The sequence below is a fragment of the Varanus komodoensis genome, unplaced genomic scaffold (assembly GCF_004798865.1).
Source record: "Varanus komodoensis strain SLA01 unplaced genomic scaffold, ASM479886v1 scaffold123, whole genome shotgun sequence".
In the NCBI taxonomy this organism is placed as follows: domain Eukaryota; kingdom Metazoa; phylum Chordata; class Lepidosauria; order Squamata; family Varanidae; genus Varanus; species Varanus komodoensis.
This window is the reverse complement of record NW_025335358.1, coordinates 274,262-301,797: the sequence shown is the minus strand read 5'-3', so window position 1 is coordinate 301,797 and position 27,536 is coordinate 274,262. Positions and strand designations below refer to the sequence as shown.

Here is a 27,536-nt window from a genome sequence, read left to right as displayed (position 1 = left end):
ACGGGATTGGGACCTGGATCTTGGAAGTGGTTAACGCTTCTCTGAGGGAGGGCCGGGTGCCTGCCCCTTTAAAGGAGGCGGTAGTCCGACCGGTCCTGAAGAAAGCGTCACTGGATCCAGAGATGGCCACTAACTATAGAACTGTGGCCAACATCCTGTTTCTGGGCAAGGTGTTAGAGCGGGTGGTGGCTGGACAACTCCAAGCTCTCTTGGATGAAACTGATTATCTGGACCCATTTCAGTCCAGCTTCAGACCCAGGTACGGTACTGAATCTGCCTTGGTCGCCCTGTACAATGACTTGTGCAGGGAGAAGGACAGGGGGAGTGCGTCCATGTTGGTTCTTCTGGACCTCTCAGTGGCTTTCGATACCATCGACCATGGTATCCTTCTGGATAGGCTAGTGGGATTGGGGGTCAGAGGCACTGCTTTGCAGTGGTTCCGCTCCTATCTCAACGGCTGATTCCAGAAGGTAGTGCTGGGGGACTATGGCTCTGCGCCATGGCAGCTATGCCATGGAGTACCACAGGGCTCCATTTTGTCCCCTTTGCTTTTTAACATCTACATGAAACCGCTGGGAGAGGTCATCAGGAGGTGTGGGCTGCGGAATCATCAGTACGCTGATGATACAGCTCTACCTCTCGTTTTCCACTAATCCAGGTGAGGCAGTGGCTGTGCTGAACCGGTGCTTGGCTGAGGTAATGGGCTGGATGAGGGCCAATAAACTGAAACTCAATCCAGACAAGATGGAGGTCCTGTTGGTTGGTGGATCGGGCTTCGGAGAGGGTGGATTTGACCTGGTCCTGAATGGGGTTGCACTCCCTCTTAGGGACAAGGTCCGCAGCCTGGGAGTACTCCTCGACCCGGAGCTTTCATTGGAAGCTCAGGTGACCAGGGTGGCGAGGAGTGCTTTCCTTCAGCTTTGGCAGATTAATCAGCTGCACCCCTACCTGGAGTACGACTGCCTGGCGATGGTGGAACACGTGCTGGTGACCTCCTGCCTTGACTTCTGTAACGCGCTTTACGTGGGGCTTCCCTTGAAGACGATCCGAATACTTCAATTGGTTCAAAATAGAGCTGCCAGGTTGCTGACTGGGACGGGGCGTTATGTTCACATGACTCCAGTCCTCCGTCAGCTTCACTGGCTTCCCATTGAAGTCCGGGCCCAATTCAAGGTGTTGGTTATGACCTATAAAGCCCTAAAGGGCTTGGGTCCTGGTTACCTGAAGGAGCGCTTACATCCATATATGCCCGACCACCCCTTGAGATCTGCCCCTTGAGGGTAGGTACTCAGAGGAGGGCTTTCTCTGCGTGGCGCCCATTCTATGGAATGTGCTCCCCAGAGAGGTCCGCCTGGCGCTGTCATTATTTGTTTTTTGGCGCCAGGTGAAGACCTTTTTATTTAAACGTCATTTTAATTGTTAGCAATATTTGCTTATTTATCTGGCCAGGGTGACTTCTTTTATATGTTTTATTTATTTTATATTGTTAATTTTAATTTTATATTGTTATTTTTGTATTTTATTGTATTTTATTGTGTTGTAAGCCGCCCCAAGGCTTCGGCAAGGGGCGGCATAGAAATGTTTTAATAAATAAATAAATAAAAACTTGTGCTTGACTCATGAGGTACCTGAGTTAAAGCTTAGGCGCCTGGTAGTGGAAATGCTAATCAAGTGGCTTAGGCGATTTGCTGATAAAAAGTGCACAAATATTAGATGGTGTCTTAGGGAAGAATAGGACAACATAGTATATGGAACAAAGAGCTGCTGAGGAAAACAATAGCCTTCTGTTGAATCCCACCTCCATAACGTATTGTCCATCTACCTCATGTCTTCATGTCATTGTGCTATAGGTTTCCTTGCTCCTGCTCATGGATTATCACTGATGAGGATGGGAAATCAGCACCAGAGTAATTTGTACTCTAGAATTGAAGGAGGTATCTGTAACAGACCTATCATTTTTGACGACTGAGCCCTGTATGTGCATTTGCCTTCAGAGTACTTTACAGGAGATGTTGCATGGAAAATAAGTCAAGTTGCAGATGGCTACCTTAACACGTTTTTCTCCAGGCTAAACATGCTGACTCCTTCAACCTTTTCTAACTATTTAAAGGGCTGCTACACAGGATGATGAAGCAAATTTATTGCCCTAGAGGGCAGGACTCAAAAGTGGGTGCAAAAAGGAAAAGAGATTGAGATTCTGGGACAACAAGCTAAGCTTTCTGGAAGATGGACTACTGGCAAATGTGGGCTGCACCTCACAAAGAATGGGAAGCAGGTGTTTGGTCACCACACGAAAAAGTACATCAGAAAAGCTTTAAACTAAAACATATAGGGGAGGGAGATGTGCAGTATGGCAAAGACTTACATATTTCAACATAGAAAAAATCTCAAGCAGGACCCAGCACCAGTCTCCCCAAAAAACGTAGAAAGAAAACCAGAACTTCGATGCCTCTACACCAATGCCCAGGGTATGGGAAACAAGCAACATGAACTTGGGCTCATAGTACACAAGGGCAATTATGATCTTATAGGAATAACTGAAACTTGGTGGGATGACTCACATGACTGAAACTCTACAATTGATGGATACAGCCTGTTCAAAAAAAATAGAAAGGACAAAAAGAAGGGTGGAGTTGCACTATATGTGAGAGACACATACATCTGCACAGAAATTCAAGAAGAAGGACTTAGTAGCCCCATTGAAAGCCTAAGGCTAAATTTAAAGGGAGCAAAAAATAAGAAAACCAAAGTTGTTGGCATATACTGCCATCCACCCAGTCAAAAAGAGGACAAGGATGTAACCTTTGAAAAGCAACTTGCCAGTATTTCCAAGAAGAATGATGTAGTCCTTATGGAGGGCTTCAATTTCCCTGATATATGCTGGGAGACAAATTCTGCCAAGCATGGCCCCTCCAAGAGATTCCTGACATGTGTTTCCAACAACTTTCTCCAGCAGAAAGTAGAGGAAGTTACGAGATGATCAGCTATATTGGATTTAATACTAACAGGGATGGGCTGGTGGACAAAATAGCAACCATGGGAACTCTGGAGGAAAGTGACCATGTGATACTTGGATTCTCAATTATGAAGGCAACAATGGGTAACTGGAGCCAAACTAGCATCCTGGACTTCAGGAAAGCCAACTTTAACAAACTCAGAAAAATGATAAGCAAAGTGCCATGGCAACACACCCTTAGGGGGAAAGGTGTCCAAGAGGGATGGGAAATCTTGAAAAGGAAGATCCTTGAAGCACAGCTATGAACAATTCCATTGGGAAAAATGTGTAGAAGACAGCAGAGGAAGCCCACGTGTCTCCATAAAGGGTTGAGTGACAGTCTGAAAGAAAAAAAGAACATGCACAGGAAGTGGAAACAGGGCCAGGCCACAAAAGAAAAATATAAAGAAACAGCAAGGGATTGCAGAATTGCATCAGGAAGGCTAAAGCAGAAAATGAACTAAAAATAGCAAGGGATGCTAAGCACAACAAGAAAGCCTTCTTCAGATAGATCCAGAACAAAAGACATGAGAAAGAGAAGGGTGTCCAGCTACTTAAAGTGGATGGCAGAATGATAATAGATGACAAAGAAAAGGCTCAGTTTCTACTTTGCTTCAAGTTTTTTCCCACAAGGAAATCTGCAATCAAGAGGAAGTTCAAGTGGGAAGTGAAAGATGGCAGCCCAAGATTGACAGACAAATGGTCAAGGAATATCTAGGTGGAATAAACACTTTCAAATCTCCAGGGTCTGATGAATGCCATCCCAGAGTCATAAAAGAGCTAGTGGAGGAACTCTCAGAATCACTGGCTATCATCTTCAGTAAATCTTGGAAAACAGGAGAAGTGCCAGATGACTGGAGAAAGGCTAATGTTGTCCCTATCTTCAAAAAGGGGGGAAAAGATGAACCTGGGAACTATAGACCAGTTAGTCTGACGTCAATCCCTGGAAAAATTCTGGAGAAAATTATTTAAAAAATCATCTGCAAGCATCTTGAAGAAAATACAGTAATTTATAGAGGCCAGCATGGATTTATCAAAAACAAATCCTGTCAGACTAATTTAATCTCATTTTTTGACTGGGTAACTTCCCAAATGGACAAAGGGAACACTGTGGACATAATATACCTAGATTTTAACAAAGCTTTCGAAATAGTGCTACACAACATTCTGATAAGCAAATTAGCAAAAACTGGACTAGATGGAAAAACTATTAGGTGGATCCAAAATTGGTTGCGAAATTGGTCACAAAGAGTGCTCGTCAATGGCACCTTCTCAAATAGGATGGGTGTAACTAGTGGGGTGCCACAGGGTTCAGTCCTGGGCTCTGTGCTCTTCAACATCTTGATGAGGAAGTACAGGGAAAGAATCAAAGTCGCAGATGATACAAAACTGGGTAGAATAGCAAACAAGCTAGAAGACAGATAAACTTGATAAACTTGAACACTGGGTTGAAACCAACAGAATGAAATTCAATAAGGACAAGTGCCAAGTCCCCCCCCTAGGAAAAAGAAAACAAATGCATCTATACAAGATGGAGAATATGTGGCTCAACAGAACTGAACAAGAAAAAGATCTTGGACTAATTGTGGACAATAGACTAAACAGGAGCCAACAATGCAATGCAGCTGCCAAAGGCAAATGCTATTTTGGGATGCATTAACAGAAGTATTACTTCCAGATCACGAGAAGTAGTAGTTCCTCTATACTCCTCACCACTCAGACCTCATCTAAAGTACTGTGTCCAGTTCTGGGCACCAAGATTTAAGAAAGATGCAAGTAAAGTGGTTAAGAGCATGGGATTGGGACTCAGACGATCTGGGTTCTAGTCCCCGCTCAGCCATGGAGCCAACTGGGTGACTTTGGGCCAGTCACAGACTCTCAGCCCAACCTACCTCACAGGGTTGTTGTGGGGATAAGACGGAGGAGGAGAATGATGTAAGCTGCCTTGAGCTCTCTGTAGGAAAAAGGCAGGATATAAATTGAATAAATAAATAAATAAATAAATTAGAGAGGGTCCAGTGGAGGGCGACAAAAATGATCCAGGGTTGGGAAACACTGCCCTTTAAGGAGAGACTGAGGGAATTGGGCATGGTCGGCCTTGGGAAGCATAGACTGAGGGGGCACATGACATCCCTCTATACGTAGCTCAAAGGCTGTCACTAAGAGAAAGGTCAAGATCTCTTTTTGCTAATGCCAGAATGTAGGACATGGAATAATCAATTCAAATTGTGGCAACTCAGATTCAGGCTGGACATCAGGAAAAACTTCCTCATGGTCAGAGCAATACAACAGTGGAACCAACTGCCTAGAGAGGTAGTGGGCGCTCCCACACTGGATACATTCAAAAAGAACCTGTACAGTCATCTGAGTGGGATTGTGTAATGTAGTGTCCTGCAACAGCAGGGAGTTGGACTTGATGGCCTTCATGGTCCCTTCCAACTCTTCTATTCTATAATTCTATGATTCTAAGGAGCCCTATTCTGTTTGCATCCAGTCACCATTTTCTAATTCTAAAATTGGAAGCTCTTCTTGCTAAATCAGATTTAGTAAGACCTTAAATCAAGGAGAAGGGTCAGTAACCATTTTTCTACCCATGTAATATAGTCTATGAAAAGAGTGCAGGGTACATGAACCCATGTTTTCTTCTTCTGTTGGCAGAAAGACTAGGAAGGACATGACAGAAGTTTATAAAATGTTGCACAGTATACAGAACATGGATTGAGAGGTAATTCTTCTCTCCCTCATAATTCCAGGAGATTCAGTAAAAGAAAAGGCAGTGCTACGTCCAACATGGGATGGTTAACTTATAGAATTTAGGTTTGATACATTTCTTATTAAAGGGTTAGGTAAATTAATGGAACAGAGGATTATCTGTGGCTATTATCCACAAAAACTAAATAGAACACTCCTCTTCATGTTCAGGGGGATATACTCGTAAAATGCACAGAGGCTGTTCATGCCATGCTAGTACACATCTCAAAGAGATCTGCATGCCCTTTCAATAATAAATGCACAGTGTGTCCTTTGGCTAGTGTATCCATCACATGGCATTTCTCCTTAATTCACAGGCCATGAAATAAAGTCTAGTATCACAGATTAACACTCCCCCAACACTCAAATAGTGATTAATTAACTGACAGTTAATTCATTACTTAAGCATAGTAAACCTTGGAAATGAGTCAAGCTGCTAAAATAGAACAAGTCACATTGTACTTTAACCTTTAACCTGTTTAGTTCACAGATCTTAGTATACCAGTTCATCCTTAGTAATACCAGAGTACCAACATGTATGTTCAGTTAAGAAAAAAGGTAAGTCTAACATTTTACAAAGTTTATACAAATGGCTTTTGTTGAAAAAAAAATCATTTTGATATTAGCAGAGAAAAAGGAAAAGACTTTACTCATTTCCATGTATTCTGGAGTCAGTCCAGTGAAAGGTTCCAAGACATAGTCCAGTTCCCATTGCTGGGGCTGTTTGGAAAGGTTAGAATCATTTTCTTTTGTCTCAGGCCTCTCATCCTTTAGTTTCCGGAACATTTTTTTTAATTTACTGCAGATTTAAAAGAGTAGGCAATTAATTTAATTAAAATGACAAAAATACTTTAAGTATCTGTTCACAGCAACACAAAGTTAATCCTGGGTCTGCCTTCTATTGATAGAAGGAATCTACTTATGGAAGGTATCTCTGTGCAGTTGTGTGCACGCATGTGGGGATCCCCCTGCCCCATATTCAACAGGAGACTTGAGCCTCTGTGTAGCATTTTTAGGATGCTGAAGGGGCTGCTATAGTGAGGAGGAATTGGGGAAGTTGAGCTTCAGCAGCCCAGTTGTACATGCCTAAATTTGGATCTAACCCCTACGCAAGTGGTTAATTCATTAATCCCTCTCCTCAGAAAATCCCAGGAATCATAGAAGCTAGTGATCTCATACAGAGAATCCCCAGCAACCTCACTAAATACCCAACAAAACAGCTTAAAAGGAGTGCATTACTTCACAATTATTTTTGACTTGGATCAATGAATTTCAGGACCCCATTCCATCCAATTCTAAAAAAATCACATAATCAAAATATAACAAAATCAAGACAGCACAGGAAGCTCACTGGGACCACCCTGTGGAGAGGTGAAGCTGTTGTTGTCATGTGCCATCCAGTTGTCTTTCATCTAACAGGGAAAATAACAGGCCCTAGGCAAACCCCATGGACAGTACCAAAAGGCAAAAAGGTATGACGCCAGAAGATGAGCCCCTCAGGTCGGAAGGTGTCCAATGTGCTACTGGAGAAGAGCAGAGGGCTAGTACTAGTACCAACAGAAAGAATGAAGCGACTGGGTCAAAGCCAAAAGGACACTCAGTTGCAGATGTATCTGGTGGTGGAAGGAAAGTCTGATACTGCAAAGATCTATACTCCATAGGAACCTGGAATGTAAGATCCATGAATCAAGGCAAGCTGGATGTGGTCAAACAAGAGATGACAAGACTGAACATCGACATCTTAGGAATCAGTGAGCTAAAATGGACAGGAATGGTGAATTTAATTCAGATGACCATCAGGTATACTACTGTGGGCAAGAATCCCTCAGAAGAAATGCAGTAGCCTTCATAGTCAATAAAAGAGTAGGAAAAGCAGTACTGGGATACAATCTCCAAAATGACAGAATGATCTCAGTTCGAATCCAAGGAAAACCATTCAATAATAGTCCAAGTCTATGCCCCAACCACTGGTGCTGAAGAGGCTGAAGTTGACCGGTTCTATGAAGGCCTACAACACCTTCTAGAATTAACACCAAAATATGATGTCCTTATCATCATGGAGGATTGAAATGCTAAAGTAGGAAGCCAGAAGATAACTGGAATAACAGACAAGTTTGGCTTTGGAGTACAAAATGAAGCAGGGCACAGGCTGGTAGAATTTTGTCAAGAGAATATGAAGGTCATAGCAAACACTCTTTTCCAACAGCCCAAGAGACGACTCTACACAAGGACATCACCAGACGGTCAACACAGAAATCAGATAGACTATGTGCTCTGCAGCCAAAGACGGGGAAGCTCTATACAGTCAGTAAAAATTAGACCAGGAGCTGACTGTGGCTCAGATCATGAGCTTCTTTTTTCAAAATTTAGGCTTAAATTGAAGAAAGTTGTGAAAAGCACCGGGCCACTCAGGTATGACCTAAATCATATCCCTGATGAATATACAGTAGAGGTGACAAATAGATTTAAGGAATTAGATCTGATAGACAGAGTGCCTGAAGAACAATGGATGGAAGAATAGCTAGAAGAGATAATGCCTTCTTAAATGAACAGTGCAAAGAAATAGAAGAAAACAATAGAATAGGGAGGACCAGAGATCTCTTCAGGAAAATTGGAGATATGAAGGGAACATTTCATGTAAAGACGGGCATGATAAAGGACCAAAATGGCAGGGACCTAACAGAGGCAGAAGAGATTAAGAAGAGGTGGCAAGATTACACAGAAGATCTATACAGGAAAGAGCTTAACATCCCTGATAACCACAATGGGGTGGTCACTGACCTCGAGCCAGACATCCTGGCATGTGAAGTCAAATGGGCCTTAGGAAGTCTGAGCAACAACAAAGCTAGTGGAGGAGACAGTATTCCAGCTGAGCTATTCAAAATCCCAAAAGACAATGCAGAAAAAGTGCTGGACTGAATATGCCAGCAAATTTGTAAAACTCAGCAGTGGCCACAGGATTGGCAAAGGTCAGTTTGCATTCCAATTCCAAAGAAGGGCAATGCCAAAGAATGTTTAAACTACTGCACCATTGCACTCATTTCACATGTTAGCAAAGTTAGGCTCAAAATCCTACAAGCTAGGCTCCAGCAGTATATGGACTGAGAACTACCAGAAGTACAGGCAGGATTTCGAAGAGGGAGAGGAACTAGAGATCAAATTGTCAACATATGCTGGATCATGGAGAAAGCTAGGGAGTTCCAGAAAAACATCTACTTCTGCTTCATTGACTATGCTAAAGCCTTTGATTGTTGGATCACAACAAATTGTGGCAAGTTCTTAAAGAGATGGGAGTACCAGACCATCTTATTTGTCTCTTGAGAAACCTATATGAGGGTCAAGAAGCAACAGTGAGAACTGGACACAGAACCACTGATTGGTTCAAAGTTGAGAAAGGAGTTCGGCATGGCACAAGGTTCAGATGCAATCCAGATATGCTGAAGACTATAGAATGTGGGGCTTTTATAAGGAGTTAACAGCATTTGACCAAGTGATTCTTAAATCAGATGAGAAAATGATTAAAAGATTATATAACTTCTTACCAGATAGGAGAATGGAAGGTGAACAGGTTAAGGAAACTATGATAACGTGGGCACAAAACTTTGGATATACAGTAATACTGAATTAGAGAAATGGCAAAAGCTGTGGGAAAGAAATTGGGTACTTTTTATCATATGTGGTGGACCTGTGATAAGGCAAAAAGTATTGGATGAAAATACACAAATGGCTTGAAGAAATGTTACAAAAATCTCTAGCATTCAAACCTGAAGTTTTCATATTAGGCATTATACCTGATATTGTCAGTAAGCAAGCAATGTATTTGACTCTACATGTAATTACTGCAGCGAGGATTGCATTTGCCCAACACCGGAAGAGTGAAGAGCCACCTACCGATGAACTGATTCTAAAAAAGATCTTGGACTGTGCAGAAATGGACAGATTGTCTTTGTCACTGAAGGAGAAAGAAGATACATACTTCTATCAAACTTGGGATTCTTTTTATCATTGGCTAGAGAAACGGGACTATGCATAGATTTAAATATGTTTATAGTTTAACATAAAAAGAAACAATGTGGGGGGCTGACCCAGTAGGTCCAATGTTTTTGATGATTGATGTTGTTTTTAGTCTCTTTTGTGTTAGGCTTATTTAAAATAAAATTTATTCAAAAAAATGAATAGCAAAAGGCAGGGGATAAATATGCTAAATAAATAAATATTGCACATGAAAAAGAGAGAGAGAGAGAGAGAGAGAGAGAGAGAGAGAGAGAGAGAGAGAGAAAGGAGTTTCGCAAGGCTGCATACTATCCCCCTGCCTATTTAACTTATATGCAGAGTATATCATGAGAAAGGTGGGGCTAGATGAATCACCAGTTGGAATTAAGATTGCCAGGAGAAATATCAACAACCTCAGATATGCAGATGATACCACTCTAATGGCAGAAAGTGAAGAGGAACTAAAGAGCTTCTTGATGTAGGTGAAGGAGGAGAGTGCAAAAGTTGGCTTGAAACTCAACATTAAGAAAACTAAGATCATGGCATCTGGTCCTCTCACTTCCAGGCAAATAGATGGGGAAGAAATGGAGGTAGTGACAGATTTTATTTTTCCTGGTCTCCAAGATCACTGCAGATGGGGACTGCAGCCAAGAAATCAAAAGACGCTTGCTCCTTGGGACGAAAGCTATGGCAAATCTAGACAGCATACTAAAAAGCAGAGACATCACCCTGCCAACAAAAGTGCGTATAGTCAAGGCTATGGTTTTCCCAGTTGCAATGTATGGCTGTGAAAGATGGGCCATAAGGAAGGCTGAGCACCAAAGGATTGAGGCCTTTGAATTGTTGTGCTGGAGTCCCTTGGACCGCAAGGCAATCAAACCGGTCAGTCCTAGAGGAGATCAACTCTGAGTGCTCTTTAGAAGACCAGATACTGAAGATGAAACTCAAATACTTTGGCCACCTAATGAAAAGGAAGGACTTCCTGGAAAAGAGCCTAATACTGGGAACAATAGATGGCAAAAGAAGAAAGGGACGGCATAGGATGAGGTGGCTAGATGGAGTCACTGAAGCAGTTGGTGTGAGCTTAAGTGGACTCTGGGGGATGGTGGAGGGCAGGAAGCCCTGGAGGAATGCTGTCCATTGGGTCGCAATGAGTTGGACACGACTTCGCATCTAACAACAACAACAAGGCAAACCAGCAAGTTTTATGGACCATTAGGAAATTGAGTTAAGCACCTACTCCACAATATTTCTTCTCTCACTAGAATTACTCATAAGGTTTTAATTTCTACTGACTAAAATAAATAATATAAATCATCATAAAAGAAATGTAGGCATGTATTATCTAATGATGACATCAGGGATATCAGCATCAAGACATGTATTAAAAATATTGTCAAGAAATACTATGTAGGCAGAGAGAGAGAGAGAGAGAGAGAGAGAGAGAGAGAGAGAGAGAGAGAGAGAGAGAGAGAGAGAGAGAGAGTCATATGACCATGCTATCACATTTGTGTGGATAGGTTACAATCCACACTAATTCCATGCTTCTGGGAGTTCATTAACCTGAAGTATGGATGCTAAACAAAGGACATTATGAGAGAATAATGAATCTATTCTCTAGCTTCCTTTTTAAACAAAGATTTCTTTCAAAGCTAACCAAAAGGGAGAGCAATTGCATGTATTTGTAATGAAATATAAATCAGTGAAACTGGGGCTTGGGTAACCTTACTTGAATATTTTTAGTTTAATGATTGGAAATAGAGAGGTACTTCAGCAGATACATCTTCATCAAGGTTAATGATTCTATACATTCTTCTGTTCCTAAAAGTATTCTTCCAGAGTTCAAGTTTAGAAAATAAGTTTCTTTTTGATCAAGTGCTTGACTGGGATCACATCAGAAGACATATTTATCAAAAAGCACTGGTCACTTCCAGATGATATAGTAAACTTGTCATTACCAGTCAGGGTTACCTATATTTTTTTGTTCCATGGCTACCCTCTTTTTGACTTGATTTATATTATTCCCCTGAGATCAGGTCCCTTGATCTGTACTAACTGAAAGGGCAGTTTGTTTAGACCAACACCATCAAGATCTAGAAAAATGACAGGATGCATAAGCAAGCCTTGATCTTGCACCTCTTTCCCCTGTGTACATTTTGTGTGAATCAAATCCAGCATTTTATCACAATTAAATATACTGTGCCCTTAAGGTGATTTTATTTGACCTCAGTCCAACTTCCAAATTGTTCAATGGCAACATAGACCAAAACCAATAAGTGTGATCATAATTTAATACATACGGGACTCCAATTTCAAAGATATTGTTTTGGATCAGCTGCTTTCCCAGCATTATAATGCTCAGCTGAATGCAAAGTTCCATCAGGCAGCCTCCTGGAGCACACTAAAGTTGTAAAGAACAAGCAGTTGATTATAACAGTATAGGTAAGGAAACCAGCAAGTGGATGATGCCCATGTAACAGCCATGCTACCCCTACTGCTTTTGTAGACTATAGCAGGCAGTGGATGGTAGAGGGTGTGCAAGCATGAGTCCTGGTTCCTAATACATAATGTTCAATATTGAATAGTCTTCAGAAGGACTACAGTACTAGTTGACTCAAGACATTAGTATGTATGTTGTCCAATCAAAATTGAGGTTTACCATATACTGGACACCAGGAAGGCTTTTTCAAAAGAAGCTATCTAACTCCACCAAATTCTGGCAGTCCAATAAAGACATTTATTGATCATATATTTACATTGAAGCATATTATGTGGACATGTCCTGTAGTGGTTTGGTTTGAAGTCATTGCTTGTATCAGCTTCATGCTTGAAAAATCTGTGATATTGGTAGATGTTTGTGTGCTTTTCAATTACGTTCTTGTGATGTGAGGAGTAACAAAAGGACAACAAGAGCAGAGACCAAGAGCTTTTACAGTTGCAGAGATACCCATACTGCAAGCTGAGAAAGGTGAACAGCCACCTCCTCCCCTGTCAGGCACTGAACTGAGGATTGACCTGCTCTTGCTATGTTTGGGGGTCTCTCCTTCAGCCATTAATCTCACGTGGAAGTGTAACGCCACACAAATATGAATTGTTTTTATTAATGGATGGATATATTTCAAACAGATCTTTTTTTTTTCTTTTTCTTTTAAATTAAGAATGGTGAAAATGATTATTGTGTAACGATACAGTTTTCTCTTGCCTTCCCATACCTCTTTTAGTTCACATGCTTTTAATTTTGTTATTGTTATATTTGTTAAAAACATTTTTGAATGACATAATTATGTGTGAAGGAAGTTAGACCTGAATCCTTGATTATTAAAAACATACCCATATTGACTGTCCTGCAGATTAATCCAAGTTTTTCAATTTATTAAAGGATTGGACTGTGGGGGGGTAGGAGAGTTTTCCATCATTAATTGTTGGCAAAGCAAGAAAACATACAAGAAAAAAAATGAAGCCCAATAATTTATTTTGCCAGAAGAAGATGGGAAATAAATCCTTTTCTCTCCACCCTCTGGCTTTTTGCTCTTGTCAGTGGGCTGCTTACCGGAATCTGAGCTCATGCATTGGACATGTTTAGTTGGGTATTTGAAAAACAGGGCTAGAAATTCCTAGTTGAATGATGTTAAAAAGAAAGGTCACAGTGAAGAGGGGACTGGATTTCCTTCCAGAAAGTGCAACTTCATTCATTTGCAGACTGTAGGCCTTAAGACAGAAAGGATCAGTGATCTGCTTAATGGAATTTGCAGTGCTTGGAAAAGCCTACTATAGGGAGGGTGTGGGATACAGAGGGAAGAACGAGATATTTTCTTTTTTCCTGTAGGTAACCAATTTCAGTAAAGTATCTCCTATTGCATGTCCTTTCCACTGATGATGTTTAGAAAATGTAATGCACTTTTAGGGGGCACAACAGTATTTCAGCTTTAGCAGTCTAACAATGTTCAAAGTTTGAATTTACATTTAGGTACTTACCTCTTCCATTCGGTAACCAGGAAACACATAAACATAATGGCCAGGTCGTCCAACAAACCTTAGAATGATGGATACATTCAGAGAGAGATCAAATCAGTAATTTAAAAGAATCCATACTATTTTAAACAAGATTTAAATTACCTGTACCCTCAACTGAAAGAAACAGAGATTACTGATTTAAAGTTTCATATCTTAATCCAGCTGTTACCGCTTATTTCCAGCAGCTGTCATGAGTTCACTGAAGGTTAACCCAGGTTTCAGTCTAAGCTACTTAAACTATAGCTATATCAAGTTTGATATTTATTTCAAAGATCATACAACACTTAGCTGCACAAAATAAGCAATTTTAAGTAAAATGAATTGTATATACACTCAAATGAGTGCTAAAAAGGCAAATGGTGTGACAACTTTCTTTTTTCTGAAACAGTGCAAGGGTGGGTGTAGATAAAAAATTAATTATCTGCAGGTAAGAGGATTTGCAAGAAGTCAGACCTACATTTTGAAATGCTTTCGTTTTTCCTGCTATTGTTTGTTACCATCATTTTTTGAAGTAATCTCTAAGGTTTATAATGGAGTACAATCCTTATGGGCTTATGAGCCCTTGGACTAAATATTCACCACAAGGTCCTTTAACTTTTACTAGGTAGAGTGCTGGCAGTCACCCCTCACCCTCTGCAAGGACACCTGACCCTCCTCAGTGTATTCAGTACAAATTGTGAAATCCACACTTCAGGGGTAGCAGTCTCTTCATTTGTGCTGAGCATTATAAATTCCCTCTCCCATTCCAATGCTTAGCACCATGCAGGAGCCTTGGAGGAGGGGAACAGTAATGTTTCTCTTTGCCCACTTGACTTTCAAAAACAATAGTGATCAGGTCCTCTTTAGCTCAAGGGTAGAGAACCCGTGGCCCTCCAGATGTTGTTGGAGCACAACTGCTTTCATTCCCAACTCATCCCATCATCTCTAGTACATGTTGTTTGGGGCTAATGGGAACTGGAGTCCAACAACATCTGGAGGGCCACAGGTTTCTTACCTCTACCTGCCACCAAATTTCCCCATATCCTAGAAAAAAGTAATGAGCAATAAGTATGCAGAACACATGCCTTATGTATACCTTTCAAATGCCACAACAGGGATAGATTGTCAATTATATGTTAAGGAATTATAGTCAACCTACCTTCCTTTAAAAAAGGCCACATAAAAAATTGGTGCATAGGAGTTAACAAATTTCAGTAGAAAAGCCTTCATAATTAACCTCTCCTCAAATGCTTTTTCTGTTTTTGGTATCTCTGTATGAAGAAAAAATCAGACAGACAGATGATTTGCTACTCACTACTAATCTCTGAGATACACAACAGACCAATCATGACCTTAAAGTGTGCTTGTGGTCACACTGGAGTCTCTGACACATAATAGGTATATGAACTGCTTCACCCACATTCCACACCAGCTGCAGTTTTCCCTAGCGGTGCTTCCTTCCCATTTCCTCCCTAAATTCCCATAGCTGCCTTCCTGGTTTCTTGTCACCCTGTCATCTCCTATGGATTAGAACAGCAGCAGGCAGTCTTTGGGGGCTGTGGGCACACCAGGCAATCTGAGAAACTGTGCAGAGTATCATAAAATGGTTGTCATATGAGACATGGTAAAGGATAAATAACCTGCCCAGAAGATTGAATACAAGCCAGAAGTGGGATTTGAGTCCCAATATACTAAACAGCTCACAGATTTCATCCCTGACAGAAATGTATTTCACAGTAATTTGAACTGCCAGTCAGAAAATGTGTACATTTTTTTTAAAGGGAGGAGCAATGCACCTTGGAAAGTACGAGAGTTGTCTATGGGCATCATGTTTCCTACTTTTGGATTGTAATAACTTTTCCCTCAATGGGATATTAAGATGCTAGAAAGGCAAGATTCTTAGCTGCTGCCAGTTCTTTTCTTTCCTTTTTTCCCTATTCCAGGAAAGGTTGCATAAGTCATCTTATGCCTCTCAAAATGGGGATAGTACTGACTAGCATTCACTGTGATCCAGTATGGTATCTCTATGTGGTATCTCAGAAAAGAGACATACTGAGATAGCCAGGGATAGATGAATCTGTTAATTTTAGTTTCCCTCAATATCTCATTTTTCCTGTCTTACATTTCAGTTCATCTCCAACTTTGAGAATTTATTCATCCTTAAGTTTGGGTCATCCTGAAATGTGTGGTGGTCTTGTTTTTAAGTTCAGATGGAAATTCATAAGCATTTTTGTGCACTTTTCTTCTAATAGTTGCATTTTGTATGAATTTTTGCCTAAAAATCTTGTGCTTTTGCAAAAAATGTTCCTAATACAAATCCATTCCTAACAGATCTATAAAACATTGATACAATATGATCTATGCCTAATACAGTGGTACCTCGGCTCACAAACGCCTCAGTTCACGACCAAATCGTGTCGTGAACAGAAATTACATTAAAATTTTCACTCAGATCGTGAACTCTGCACTGGGTGGCAACCACAATTGTGGCCATCCCCTCCCCCCACCTGAGTGGGGAGCTGGCCACGATCGTGCTGGGGGCTAGGGTGGGGGAGATGGCTGAGATCATGCCCATCTTTCCTGCAGGAACGTCCCCATGATTGCACCCGTCTTTGCTGCAGGAGTGCAACTGCAATCTTGGCCAACTCCCCCCCAGCATGATTGTGCCCCATCTCCCCCCCAAGTGCACCTGCATTTGCGCCTGTCTCTCCCTCCCCCAGTGCACCCCATTTGCGCCTGTCTCTCCCCCACCGCCCAGCATGCTGGGATCACAGGCGCGTGCAAGGATGATGGGAGCGGTCGTGATTGTGCTGGGGTGGGGGGGGAGATGGTTGTGATCTTTGTTGTTCTTTGTCACTTTGCTTCACATTTTTCTGATTTAAAAAAAATAGTTACAGAATGGATTAACCTTATTTACATTGAACCTTATGGGGAAATTTAACTTGACTCACAACCAATTTGGGTCATGATCAGAGTCCTGGAACAGATTAAGTTCTTGAGCCAAGGTACCACTGTAGATGCTTTTATACAGATAAGGGTACAGGTTGGAGAACTCCTTTGCATAAATCAGAGAAGTACAGATATGAAAGGATAATTGAGTTTGGTTTACATAATGGTTCAAAAGTAGGAAAGGAGGTAAATCCATATTAAAATATGAACTGACAATTATTCTAAAGTTGGAACCTATCATTATGCAGACAGAGATAGCCACCTCAGGCAGCAGAGGTGAGATGCCATGAAAGGGCAGCAAGTGTTAATTATTTGTTATTATTGTATTTTAACATTGCACATAACAAGATAGCTCCCTGGTATGCAAGTTTTAAATTCATATTTGAATGTGAAAGTCTGAAGCCTATTTCCATTCTTCCTTTAGAACTGCCTTAATTAAACTCTGGATAAAACAGAAATTAACCACTCTCTTGGAAGGATATTTTTACAAAATTACCTTATGGTAATAAGTTATGCCCATGTGGAAGATTTCCTTTTGTACCAAGTTTTTAGATACTGTTCCTCCAGGAAGAACTGCTTGATTTAATTTGGACAATGTTTGTTGTTGCTGTTTACGTCTCACAAAAAGGCAATTGGCAGTGGCAGTTTTGCCTTTTCAGTTACTAAACTTTAAGCTACTTTCTACTTTATATGAGGAATTATAAATTTGTGTTATTGATTACAAAATGCTGCTTTTCATGTGTTTTATAGGATCATTTAAAACTTTAAAATCTTTTATTTTTATCTTTAAAAAAATATTTGGTTGCTGCAACTGATTGATTGTTCTTATCCAATGTCTGTTAGCACATCTGTTATACTAGCAGAAAGTAGGTACCAAATGAAAGATGAGAATTTCAAGTTGCATTTCACAAGTGCAGTGTACAACCCATTGTGCGTTACAGTCATGCAGCCAGTCATGCAACTGGCTGCTTGACCACTTGTATAAGGATTTCTACAATAGGTTGTGTACCTGCTAGCACAACAAAAGATATGTTGGAACATCAAATATCATTAGCAATTTGAATTGTGGAATGACAGCACTGGACACTGCTCAACAATAAAAGAATCGTATAACATTCAACAGATGTACCTCCCTTGCATCCCTCAGGAATTATATGAACTTGGTCCTTTTTTCCATAACATATTCCAGTTGCACTGTTTCTAGAAACTATGAATCTGGGATATACCTTTGCTTGGGATGAGTGAAATTCCACTGACCCCTGGCGGAAAGCCATTAGAAATAGAGGAGCATCCACTTCAGGATGCATCTTCTCTGAAGAATGAGAATGAAAGTGCTTCTGATCACCCAAGGCAGGATAGAAATAACCCATGTAGACCATGATGGCCTGTCAAAGGGTTTCAGGGAAGAATTCACACATCTGTTCAGAAATTAACTAGAACTTCTCCTAGTTAAACCAGAATTGAGGAAGACTATGAAACTGAACACAGCACATTTCCAGAAGAATAGCGGAATAAAGAATCATTCCTATCTAATGCAGCATTCTGTTTCCACAGTGGCTAACCAGGGAGGTCCACAACTGGAAAGGGAGGACAACAGCACCCTCCTGCTCATGTTCCCTGGAAACTTGCATTTAGAATCATATTGGAGAATCCAAAGCATGTACTTGGGTGCTGGTCAGGACTGTTGGGCCTTTCTGTGCAAACTGAGAATACATACTAGAGAAATAGTTCTACTTTGTGGAAGAAAGACATTTACTAAGTATACATTATTAAGCAAGAAGCAAAATGCATGTCTTAAGAGTAAAAGAACATTACCCATTTCTGTCAACTTTTTGGCAACTATCCCATAAATCTCATCTAGGATAAGTATCACAACAAGGTTAATGATGACAGCAGTTGCTGTCACTGTCACACGGACATTGGACCTAGATGACCCATTGGTACTCATTGACAGTGCTGCTGCAGTAGTTATCCGATAGACAATCACACCAAAGACTATTGAAAATGTCAGTGAAATCTGAAAAGAAACACACAATTATTCATAGAAAAACTTTATTACAGTTTAGTAGCTACGGTGGTTGAGCGAGCTTAGAGAACTAGAAAAAAAACTTATTTTGAAGTGCTCACTATACTGATTGGGAGTAGCCTCAGTCAGTTCCGGGAGGTCCTTTAACCCTCCAGAATGGATTGGAAGGATGTAAGGTTGGGGGCAAATAACTGTTCAATGTTGTGGCTATTGAGCTTTAGTGTCCATCAAGGTCACACCTTCTTCCTCATGGCATTTAACATATATATATTATATATAATAATATATATTATATATATTATATATATAAAATAACTGGGAGAAATTATTCAAAGTTTTAGGATTTGGTGCCATCATTTGCTGATATTAACTAATTCCATGTTTTCCATTCAGTCCAAGGAAACTTTTTCTAGTTCTAAATTGCTGTCTGACATTAGTAATGAACTGGATGAGAAGACCAATCCAGACAACCAGTAGAAACATAGAAACATAGAAAACAGAGCGAGTCAGAAGGGGTCTCCCGGGCCATCTAGTCTGACCTCTGGCACCAGCCGGCTCCGCTCACAACATACCCACCATGTGGACGTCCAGTCTATCCTTGAACACCCGCACCGATGGGGCCTCAATGACCTCTTGTGGAAGCCCATTCCACACCCTCGGGGTCCTGACTGTCAGGAAGTGCTTCCTGGCATCCAAATGAAAACTTGGCTCCCTGAGCTTTGCTCCATTGGAGCGTGTTCTGCCTTTCTCTGCAGGTCTCTACCCATCTCCATGTGACATCCCCTCACATACCTGTATGTTGCCAGTGTATCCCCTCTGAGTCTCCTCTTCTCCAGGCTGAAGAGACCCAGTTCCCTCAGTCTCGCCTCATACGGTATCCCCTGCAAACCGGCCACCAACCTTGTGGCCCTATGCTGCACTGACTCCAACCTGGCTATATCCTTTCTGTAATGAGGGGCCCAAACCTGAACACAATACTCCAGTTGCGGGCGCACTAGAGTCGTGTAGAGTGGTAGTAATACCTCTCTTGATCTAGAAGCCACACTTCTGGCTATGCAACCAAGGGTGGCGTTCGCCCTCTTGACCACCGCATCACACTGCTGACTCATGTTTAGCCTGCAGTCAACCAGTACCCCAAGGTCCCTTTCACAAGTGCTGCTCTCCAGCCACTTATCACCTAACCTGTACTTATGACAGCTATTCCTATGCCCCAAGTGCAAGACCTTGCACTTATCCACATTGAATGCCATCCTGTTGTCTCCTGCCCACTTCCATAGTCTGTCCAGATCCTTTTGGATCGGGAGTACCTGCTCCTCAGTTGTGACCACTGCTCCAGTTTTAGTGTCATCTGTGAATTTGATCAGCAGACTGTTCACCCCTTCTTCCACGTCATTTATGAAAAGATTAACAGGATCGACCCCAGGACAGAGCCTTGGGGAACCCCGCTTGTCACTGGCCGCCATCCCGATGATTCCCTGCTAATGGTTACCTTCTGCTTTTGGTCAGTCAACCATGCCCTAATCCACCAGACAGTGCTTTGGTGTATCCCAAAACTCCTCAGTTTCTCCACCAGGATATCATGGGGCACTTTGTCAAAGGCCTTGCTGAAATCCAGGTATACCACATCCACTGCATCCTCTCCATCTAGCCATCGCAAAACCTTGTCATAGAATTCCACACGGTTTGTCTGGCAGGACCTGTTTTTGCGGAAGCCATGTTGTGTGGCTGTCAGCCTCCCTTCCCTATCTAGCATCACTAGATCTCTCTCTATTATGAGCCTTTCCATTGTTTTTCCTACAATGGACGTAAGGCTAACCTGTCTATAGTTCCCCATGTGCCTTCTACTACCCTTTTTGAAAATTGGGACCACTGATGCCACCCTCCAGTCCTCTGGAACTTCACCCATTCTCCATGAGGTCTCAAAAATGGAGGCCAGTGGGCATGGGAGAACCCCTGCCAACTCTCTAAGTACTCTTGGATGTAACCCGTCAGGGCCTGGTGCCTTTGTAATGTCCAATGTTCTGAGAAGCCCCTTGACTTCAAGGGGGGTGACTCTAATCAGTGCCCCTAAGTCCCCAGCCTCATCTAATCTCCTATGTGGATATCCCCCATCCTACTTTGGGGAGGACACTGAGGCAAAATAGTCATTTAGCATCTGTGCCTGTTCCCTCAAGTTAGTTGAACAGCTGATCAGAAAATAGGGATATAACCTGTACTACATGGGCTGCACTCCCTGTGAAGATTCAGGCTTGCAGTTTGGATATACTTCTGAATCCAGATTTGCACCAGAACATTCAGGTTTTGGCAGTGGCTAGGAGTGAGTAGTTAAAGGTAGTGCACCAACAAAATTTGTTTCTAGAGATGTCCACTTAGGTCTTGAAAATCATGCCTTAGATGCATCCTATTTGGACTACTGAAGTATGTTAGTCTGCCTTTGAAATCTTTCAGAAGCTTCAGCTGGCCCAGAATGGCAGACTGTTGATGGAGGCTGGTTTCAAGCAGCACATGGTCCCCTTGTTAAAATAGTTTTCCTGGCTAGTGGTCTCTTTTCAGCACTGCTTCAAAGTGCTGGTAATGTCTTATAAAACCCTATATGGCTTGGGAGCAGGTCACCTGAAAAACCAACTTCTGCCTACAAACTTATCCAGCTCCATTTGGTGACACCATGAGATAGTGCCTTCTCAGTGGATGCTCCCAAGCTGCAGTAGTCTCTGTAAAGCGAGCAAGGTTCACTCCCTCTCTGCTAATCTTCCACAAGCAAAGAAATGCCTTTTGAATTAAACCGAACTTTGGCATTTAAGCAGATCTGTTGGGTCAGGATTTCTGTCTGTCTTACTGTCTTTCTTGATTTCATTATGTTTGCACAAATTAATGTCTTAAATGAGTTTTATTTATGATTGTGAGCCACTTTTCCCAGTAGAAATGTGCAGTACAAACTAAACCTATAAATTCTACCTACCAGTCAGAACTATTCTGGTGGCAAAAGGATGCAGGTGTATTGTTGTAAGCCGCCCCGAGGCCTCGGCGAATGGGGCGGCATAAAAATGTTTTAATAAAAATAAATAAATAAATATACAACCCATTGTGCCTGCATATCTGTCAGAAGACAGAACTTTATGCACCTGAGGAAGCAGACTCTGTTCTATGAAAGTTCATGACACAACTCATTTACTACCCCTTGAGGTATCATCCAATAGGGTGACCAGGTGTCCTCTTTTACAGGAGACAACCATCCTTTTGAAGGGTTTTCCAGTCCAAGTAAAGAAAAAAAAATCAAACCATTCAAAGGAAGAGGTGACCCATGAAGTTGCCAATCAACAACATTTGGTCAGCAGATTAAGCAAGTCACTTAGTCACAGTCATCCACATTATGGTGAGATGCACCACATTTTTATTCTAATTGTAGTAATAATTTCTATGGTGGCATCCACAAATCAAACAGCACTTGCAATTTTTATGCAAATAGGTTTATTCTTTTGCCCAATTTTTAGGTGTTTCATAAGTGGCCACCCTACATCAGATTCTATCTTATATTTTAGAATGAGGCTTTGGTGATCTAGTTAACTCACCTCAGCCATAAACTGACTAAATAGCCACAAACTGACTAGGCAGCATTTGACAAGCCATTATTTTCTTCAGTTCAGGTCACCCTAACTCCATTTAATATGAAGAATAACTGTGACAATGGATGCAGATTACTTTGGAGAGTACTCTGCAGAGTAGACAATGGATGCTAGGAATAAGTGAGAGCTTCACCTGCTCTGGAATCTGAGGTAAAAGCATGGAAGAAGGGTCATTTACAGAATGAATCCAGAGCCTTCTGTCTTCCATCAGGTCCCAGGGCAATCCAGAAACAGAAAATTCCACTGCAAGGAAAAGAAGGTGTTTTCCCTGCCCCCCTCCCCTGCCCCTTTGCTTTCAATGTCTTGGAACAAGGGAGTGTTTCACTTATCCTGATCAGCTTGTTCCTTCATTCCTTTCTTTTCATCTGTCTCACTAGCATGTCTCTTTGCATTTACGTAATGAGGGAAATTTTTAAAAAGAAAAATATTCACTCCTGCCTGTGAGATGCAAGGTGGTCAATTTCAACTTAGGATTCTTGTAGCAAGCTACAGCATGAAAACCCAAAACCATGAGTCCTTTTATTGCTCTGGAAAAATCCCTCTTTTTTATTTCTTTTCTAGCTTTGACTGGCTAGGTACACTTTCTATATGGCATTCCCAAACACAGTTGATCTAACATTTACATTCCTTACATTTGGAATTTCACTCATCAGTGAATTCCTCTGCAACAGTGAAGAAACACTTAGGTGAAGGAAACTATGTTTTTAAACTATGCTTCCTGCTTGCATTTAAGAGTTTAAGACAGCAGGGGAACTAGAATCTGGTTAAGCTAGAACTTCTCGACTGTCCTAGACTTCACCTCCAACCTAAAGGCTTGGGTCTGCACAAGGGGTAGATATGGACTGAATTACAGAAGCTGATCAGGATTCTGTGATTCACTTCAGTGTTCTAGCAGAGAGTGAGAAGAAGAACTTGATAGAATTTTTCTCCTTGAGAGATTATAGTTCTAAACTCTGACTACTATTAGCATATTTCATAACATTTAAACCTGTTTTTCAATTTAGCTGGTCAAAGAGCCAACCTTGCATGAAAGATCGAGTTCTTAATTGGAGCAGCTTTATGGCACAGTTGCTCAGAAGGCAAGCACTTTTCTTTCCCTCAGTCTATCACTAATTTGAAAATAACAAAAGTAATGTTTATCCTTGTGGACACTTATTCACTTTGAAGATTTATTTAGACAAAGTCAGTTTATTATAGACCAATATGGAAGTGTGTGATGGGGGGAGGTGGAGGGAATAATGCCAGTGGAATTACCATAAATAAGATAGATGCGAAATTCACTAGATATCCAGGGGTACGGTCTTTCCAAGTCAGCTTCTCCTTTTCATCCTGCTTGAAGATGTAATGATGAAAATGCATTTACAAACAATACTATATAATACTAAATAAACAAAGAAAAGGAAATATTTGATGAGACGTTTTCTACTTTTAAATAATATAGGAGCAATTGAGTACAGGTTCAAAATCAACATAATGATGTAACTTACAGAGTGAAATTAAAAAGTTTTACTATGAAGTAAAGATGTCACAGAAAAAAATCAAATGAGTTCACATTTCTCTGAAATGGAACTGTGCAATTTGCAGTTGACTCGCTTTTTTGGTGTTGTGTGAACTTTGTGAAATAGCACATTAGTTTTCTACTTTTGGGGGAAAATTGTGCAAGGTAGAGATGTATGAGAAATTTATTTCATTTCATTTTGATCAGATTTACCCAGTTTGTACCTTCTGGACTGAACGGAAGCTCAGATGCAATCTGTGGTCAAGGTCCATACATTTTTGAACTTCTGGCATTATTTGTGGATCAAAATAAGCATACATATATTTGAAAAATGTGCAAACATGCTTTAATTGATGAAAAATATTTACATTTCAAAAATGCATTGAAATATGTATGGATTTTCAAGCAAAACAAAAACAAAGTTGCAATCCGATACAGATTCAAATCTAAGTGAGCTCTGCAATGGAATTCAGAGAAAATGGGTAGCTTCAAATTTTCTTATTTGCACATCTATAGCATTAGCACAAGTGCATTTATTGTAAATGTGCAGTTGCAGGTTAAAGAAATTCTCATGCAAAACAAAAAACAAAAATCGGTTCTATCAATGAGTGGTAGGAGGTAAGGAGAATTGCCCTGACATTGTCATCACTGCCACCACCACCACCACCATCATCATCATCATATTTATTATGCAGTCACAGGGCTATTAAAATACAAATAACCAATAAGATGAAATACATAATGCAAAGAACAGCAGAACATCTGCTTGACATATTTAAAACCTAAATACAGTAGCATTTAAAACATAATCAGTAAATTAGTACTATTTAAATTTAATCTAGATAATAGACTAGAATATCTAGAAATCTGGTCTTTTCAATACAGAGACTAACAAACTTGCAACAACCTGTTGTATATTTTTTAACATCACCCAATAAATAAGTCACAAACCAGTTAGACTGTCTTCCAGGAGGTTTTTGTAAGATAGATATATCATGTCTTATTCATTAATCTATACAGAAATTACAAAACAGAAGCATACACCTAGTCCCTCTGTTATAAACATCCCAGTTAACAAGAATGCCTACTTATGACCAAGCAAACTTGGAAGTCCTGTCTCATCCTTGATTAGCAAGTGGGTGCCCATGCTTGGTGAGCAGTGAGTGCTGGAGAATGAGGAGAGGAAGGAAGGAGTAAGGAAAGGAAGGATAGGAAGGAGGGAGGGAGCCAAAGAGAAGGAGGAGGGAAAGAGCAATAGGTAGTGTTGGTGAGCAGCAAAGTTGGAACTAGAAAGCAACTCCAGTGGTAACCTCCCCTCCAGTAGCACAATGAAACCCTGACTCTCTAGCACCAGATCCATTCTCTCTAATGCCAGTCCCATCTCATTTATTTATTTATTTATTTATTTATAAACTCATCTAGTTAATGTTGGGCTTAATGTTAGCTGAAAAAGAGTTAACCTTTAATAATCTTTTTACTTCCCCCCCTATCTTTCTATCTAAACTGTTTTAAGAACTCTTTGGCACCAGGAACCGGTTTTGTGGAAGACAATTTTTCCATGGACCAGGGGTGGTGGGGGGTGGTTTCAGCTTGATCCAAGTGTATTGCATTTATTGTGCACTTTATTTCTTTTATTGTTACACTGTAATATATAATGAAATAATTACACAACTCACCATAATGCAGAATCAGTGGGAGCTGTTAAGAGCTGGGCCGCACAGCAGGGGGTGGGTGGCAGATGAGTGAACTAGGTTTCCTCTGTGTTTGTGGCCACTCCCCACTGCTGTTGTTGCTGTCTTGGCTCCACCTCGGAACCTCAGGCATTGGATTCTTGTGGGGAGTGTGCAGCCTGGATCCCTCACATGCATGCTTTGCAGTGGAATTTGTGCTCTCGGAGCTCCTCATCAAGACCCAGTGAGAGCACTGAGCTCCCCGCCAGCCCTGATGGTTCACAGCAGCCCCTGCCCATCTGCCCACGAGCAGTACGCAGCACACAGAGCTTCTCCTGGCAAATGGCTGTCTGCTGGCATGTATCAGAATGCGCCATGCTTTGCTGGTGTCTCTGGGAGGCTCTTGGGTTTGGGGCACACACCCTGTCACAGCATTTTGGCTGATGAAGCAGGCGCCCATTAACTGGAGCAGTGGGAGCAGGTCCCCTCATCCTCTGCCACCAATCAGCCCCTGCTTGGCTGTGCAGGATGCCAATGTGCACCCCCACACAGCCCTTCCTGGCCAGGAGGCTTCTGTTCCTATGAGAGTGCAGAGGAACAGCTGTGGCTGCAGATGGGGCTTTGCTCACTTGCCCACCACTCACCTACTGCTCTGCGACCCAGTTTTAACAGGCCATGGACTGGTACCAATCCATAGCCCAGGGGTTGGGGACCCCTGCTATATTCCTACCTACATACAGACTCTCTCTCCCCCCCTCTCTCCAGTACCTGTAGTTACTTTATTATTTTTCTATTCTCTTTATTAAAATACTGTATTTTGTTTAAGCTATTGTAGTGTATATGAAAGTGTTTAAGTGTTTTATATGTTTTTATATATGCAATCTGACTTATATACAAATTCGACTTAAAGACAATCTCAGGAATGCAACTTCCTCTTAACCCGGGACTGGGTGTACAGGGTAGGGCCTCTCCCACCATCTCCACATGGGCAGAGGCAATTTATATAAGGAAACCCCTGAGAATAACTATCCAATACTGCAGAGGGAATTACACTGAATCTGGCTTTTTAAAATGTTATCTAGCCTTTAGGATTAATCACATTTTCAATATTTTGCTGTTCTCTGAATATAAAAAGTTAAGTCTAAGTAAAATAAGGAACAGGTAGCAGGGATAAAGAATGTAGAGTATTGGTGTCCTTTAACCAAAGTACTACAACAGTTTTTGTTCATGAAATACTTTGAAGTATTGAAGTTATCAGAAAAGTCCACAGTCTGTAATTATCTCTGACACTGACTCATACAATTGTCTTCTTGGAGAAGGGACACAGTATCTTGAATACATAGTACCAAGCAGTATGTTTCACTGATGAGAGCCTAGCCTCAAGCCATAAAACTGCTGATGATACACAATTATATACTCCAATGAGCAGAGGCAAAAAACAGAGTATTTGTGCAAAGTGGAAGAGGAATCTGAAATCCACAACAGCTGTGGCAATATCTTAGACTTAAATACTCAGAGCACAACAGGAATAAACTGTCTCCTTCTAAAAGGAACAAATTACAGCATTGCTGATATTAGATGCTAATTATATAACAGAAGTCTGATGTGCCACCCAAGACCCAGAAAACTGGAAGACAATTCAACTTTTAAATATTTAAATTGTCTAATGTGTTCTATGTTCTGATTACCTATAAGCCATTTAATCAAGGAGAAACTTCTGGAAAAGACCATGATCTTGGTTTTGCCAAAAATAACAGTTAATGCATCTTCATTACAATATTCTATAAATTCTCTCAACATTTGTTTCAGACCAGCTTTGGTAAAGGAGAGAACAATAGCAGCATGTGCATATAAAAGTATAACAATAGTAACTGTAGTCAACTTTGAAGCATAGAAGTCCCATGGAAAAAAGGTCTAAGGTACAGGTTAAATAGTGTGGCTGCAGGTACAACCCTGGCATGCTTTCCTAATAAGAAGGATATGTAGAATTAGTCAGGGTTCTCTCTATGCTACATCTCAACCATATAGTAGTATTCTG

At 41.0% G+C, this 27,536-nt stretch overlaps 1 protein-coding gene across 1 annotated transcript in view; it reads right to left on the bottom strand.

Annotated features, from left to right (window-relative positions):
* ANO2 (anoctamin 2) overlaps window positions 1-27,536 on the bottom strand; it is a 303,704-nt gene that overhangs the window by 28,482 nt on the left and 247,686 nt on the right. Inside the window, exons 17-22 of the mRNA XM_044422266.1 lie at window positions 23,585-23,662; window positions 18,497-18,698; window positions 14,892-15,003; window positions 13,715-13,772; window positions 12,040-12,140; window positions 6,397-6,545 (exon numbers count right to left, since the gene is read on the bottom strand). Coding sequence (XP_044278201.1) covers window positions 6,397-6,545; window positions 12,040-12,140; window positions 13,715-13,772; window positions 14,892-15,003; window positions 18,497-18,698; window positions 23,585-23,662 — 700 coding nt within the window. The remainder of the gene's footprint in view (window positions 1-6,396; window positions 6,546-12,039; window positions 12,141-13,714; window positions 13,773-14,891; window positions 15,004-18,496; window positions 18,699-23,584; window positions 23,663-27,536) is intronic.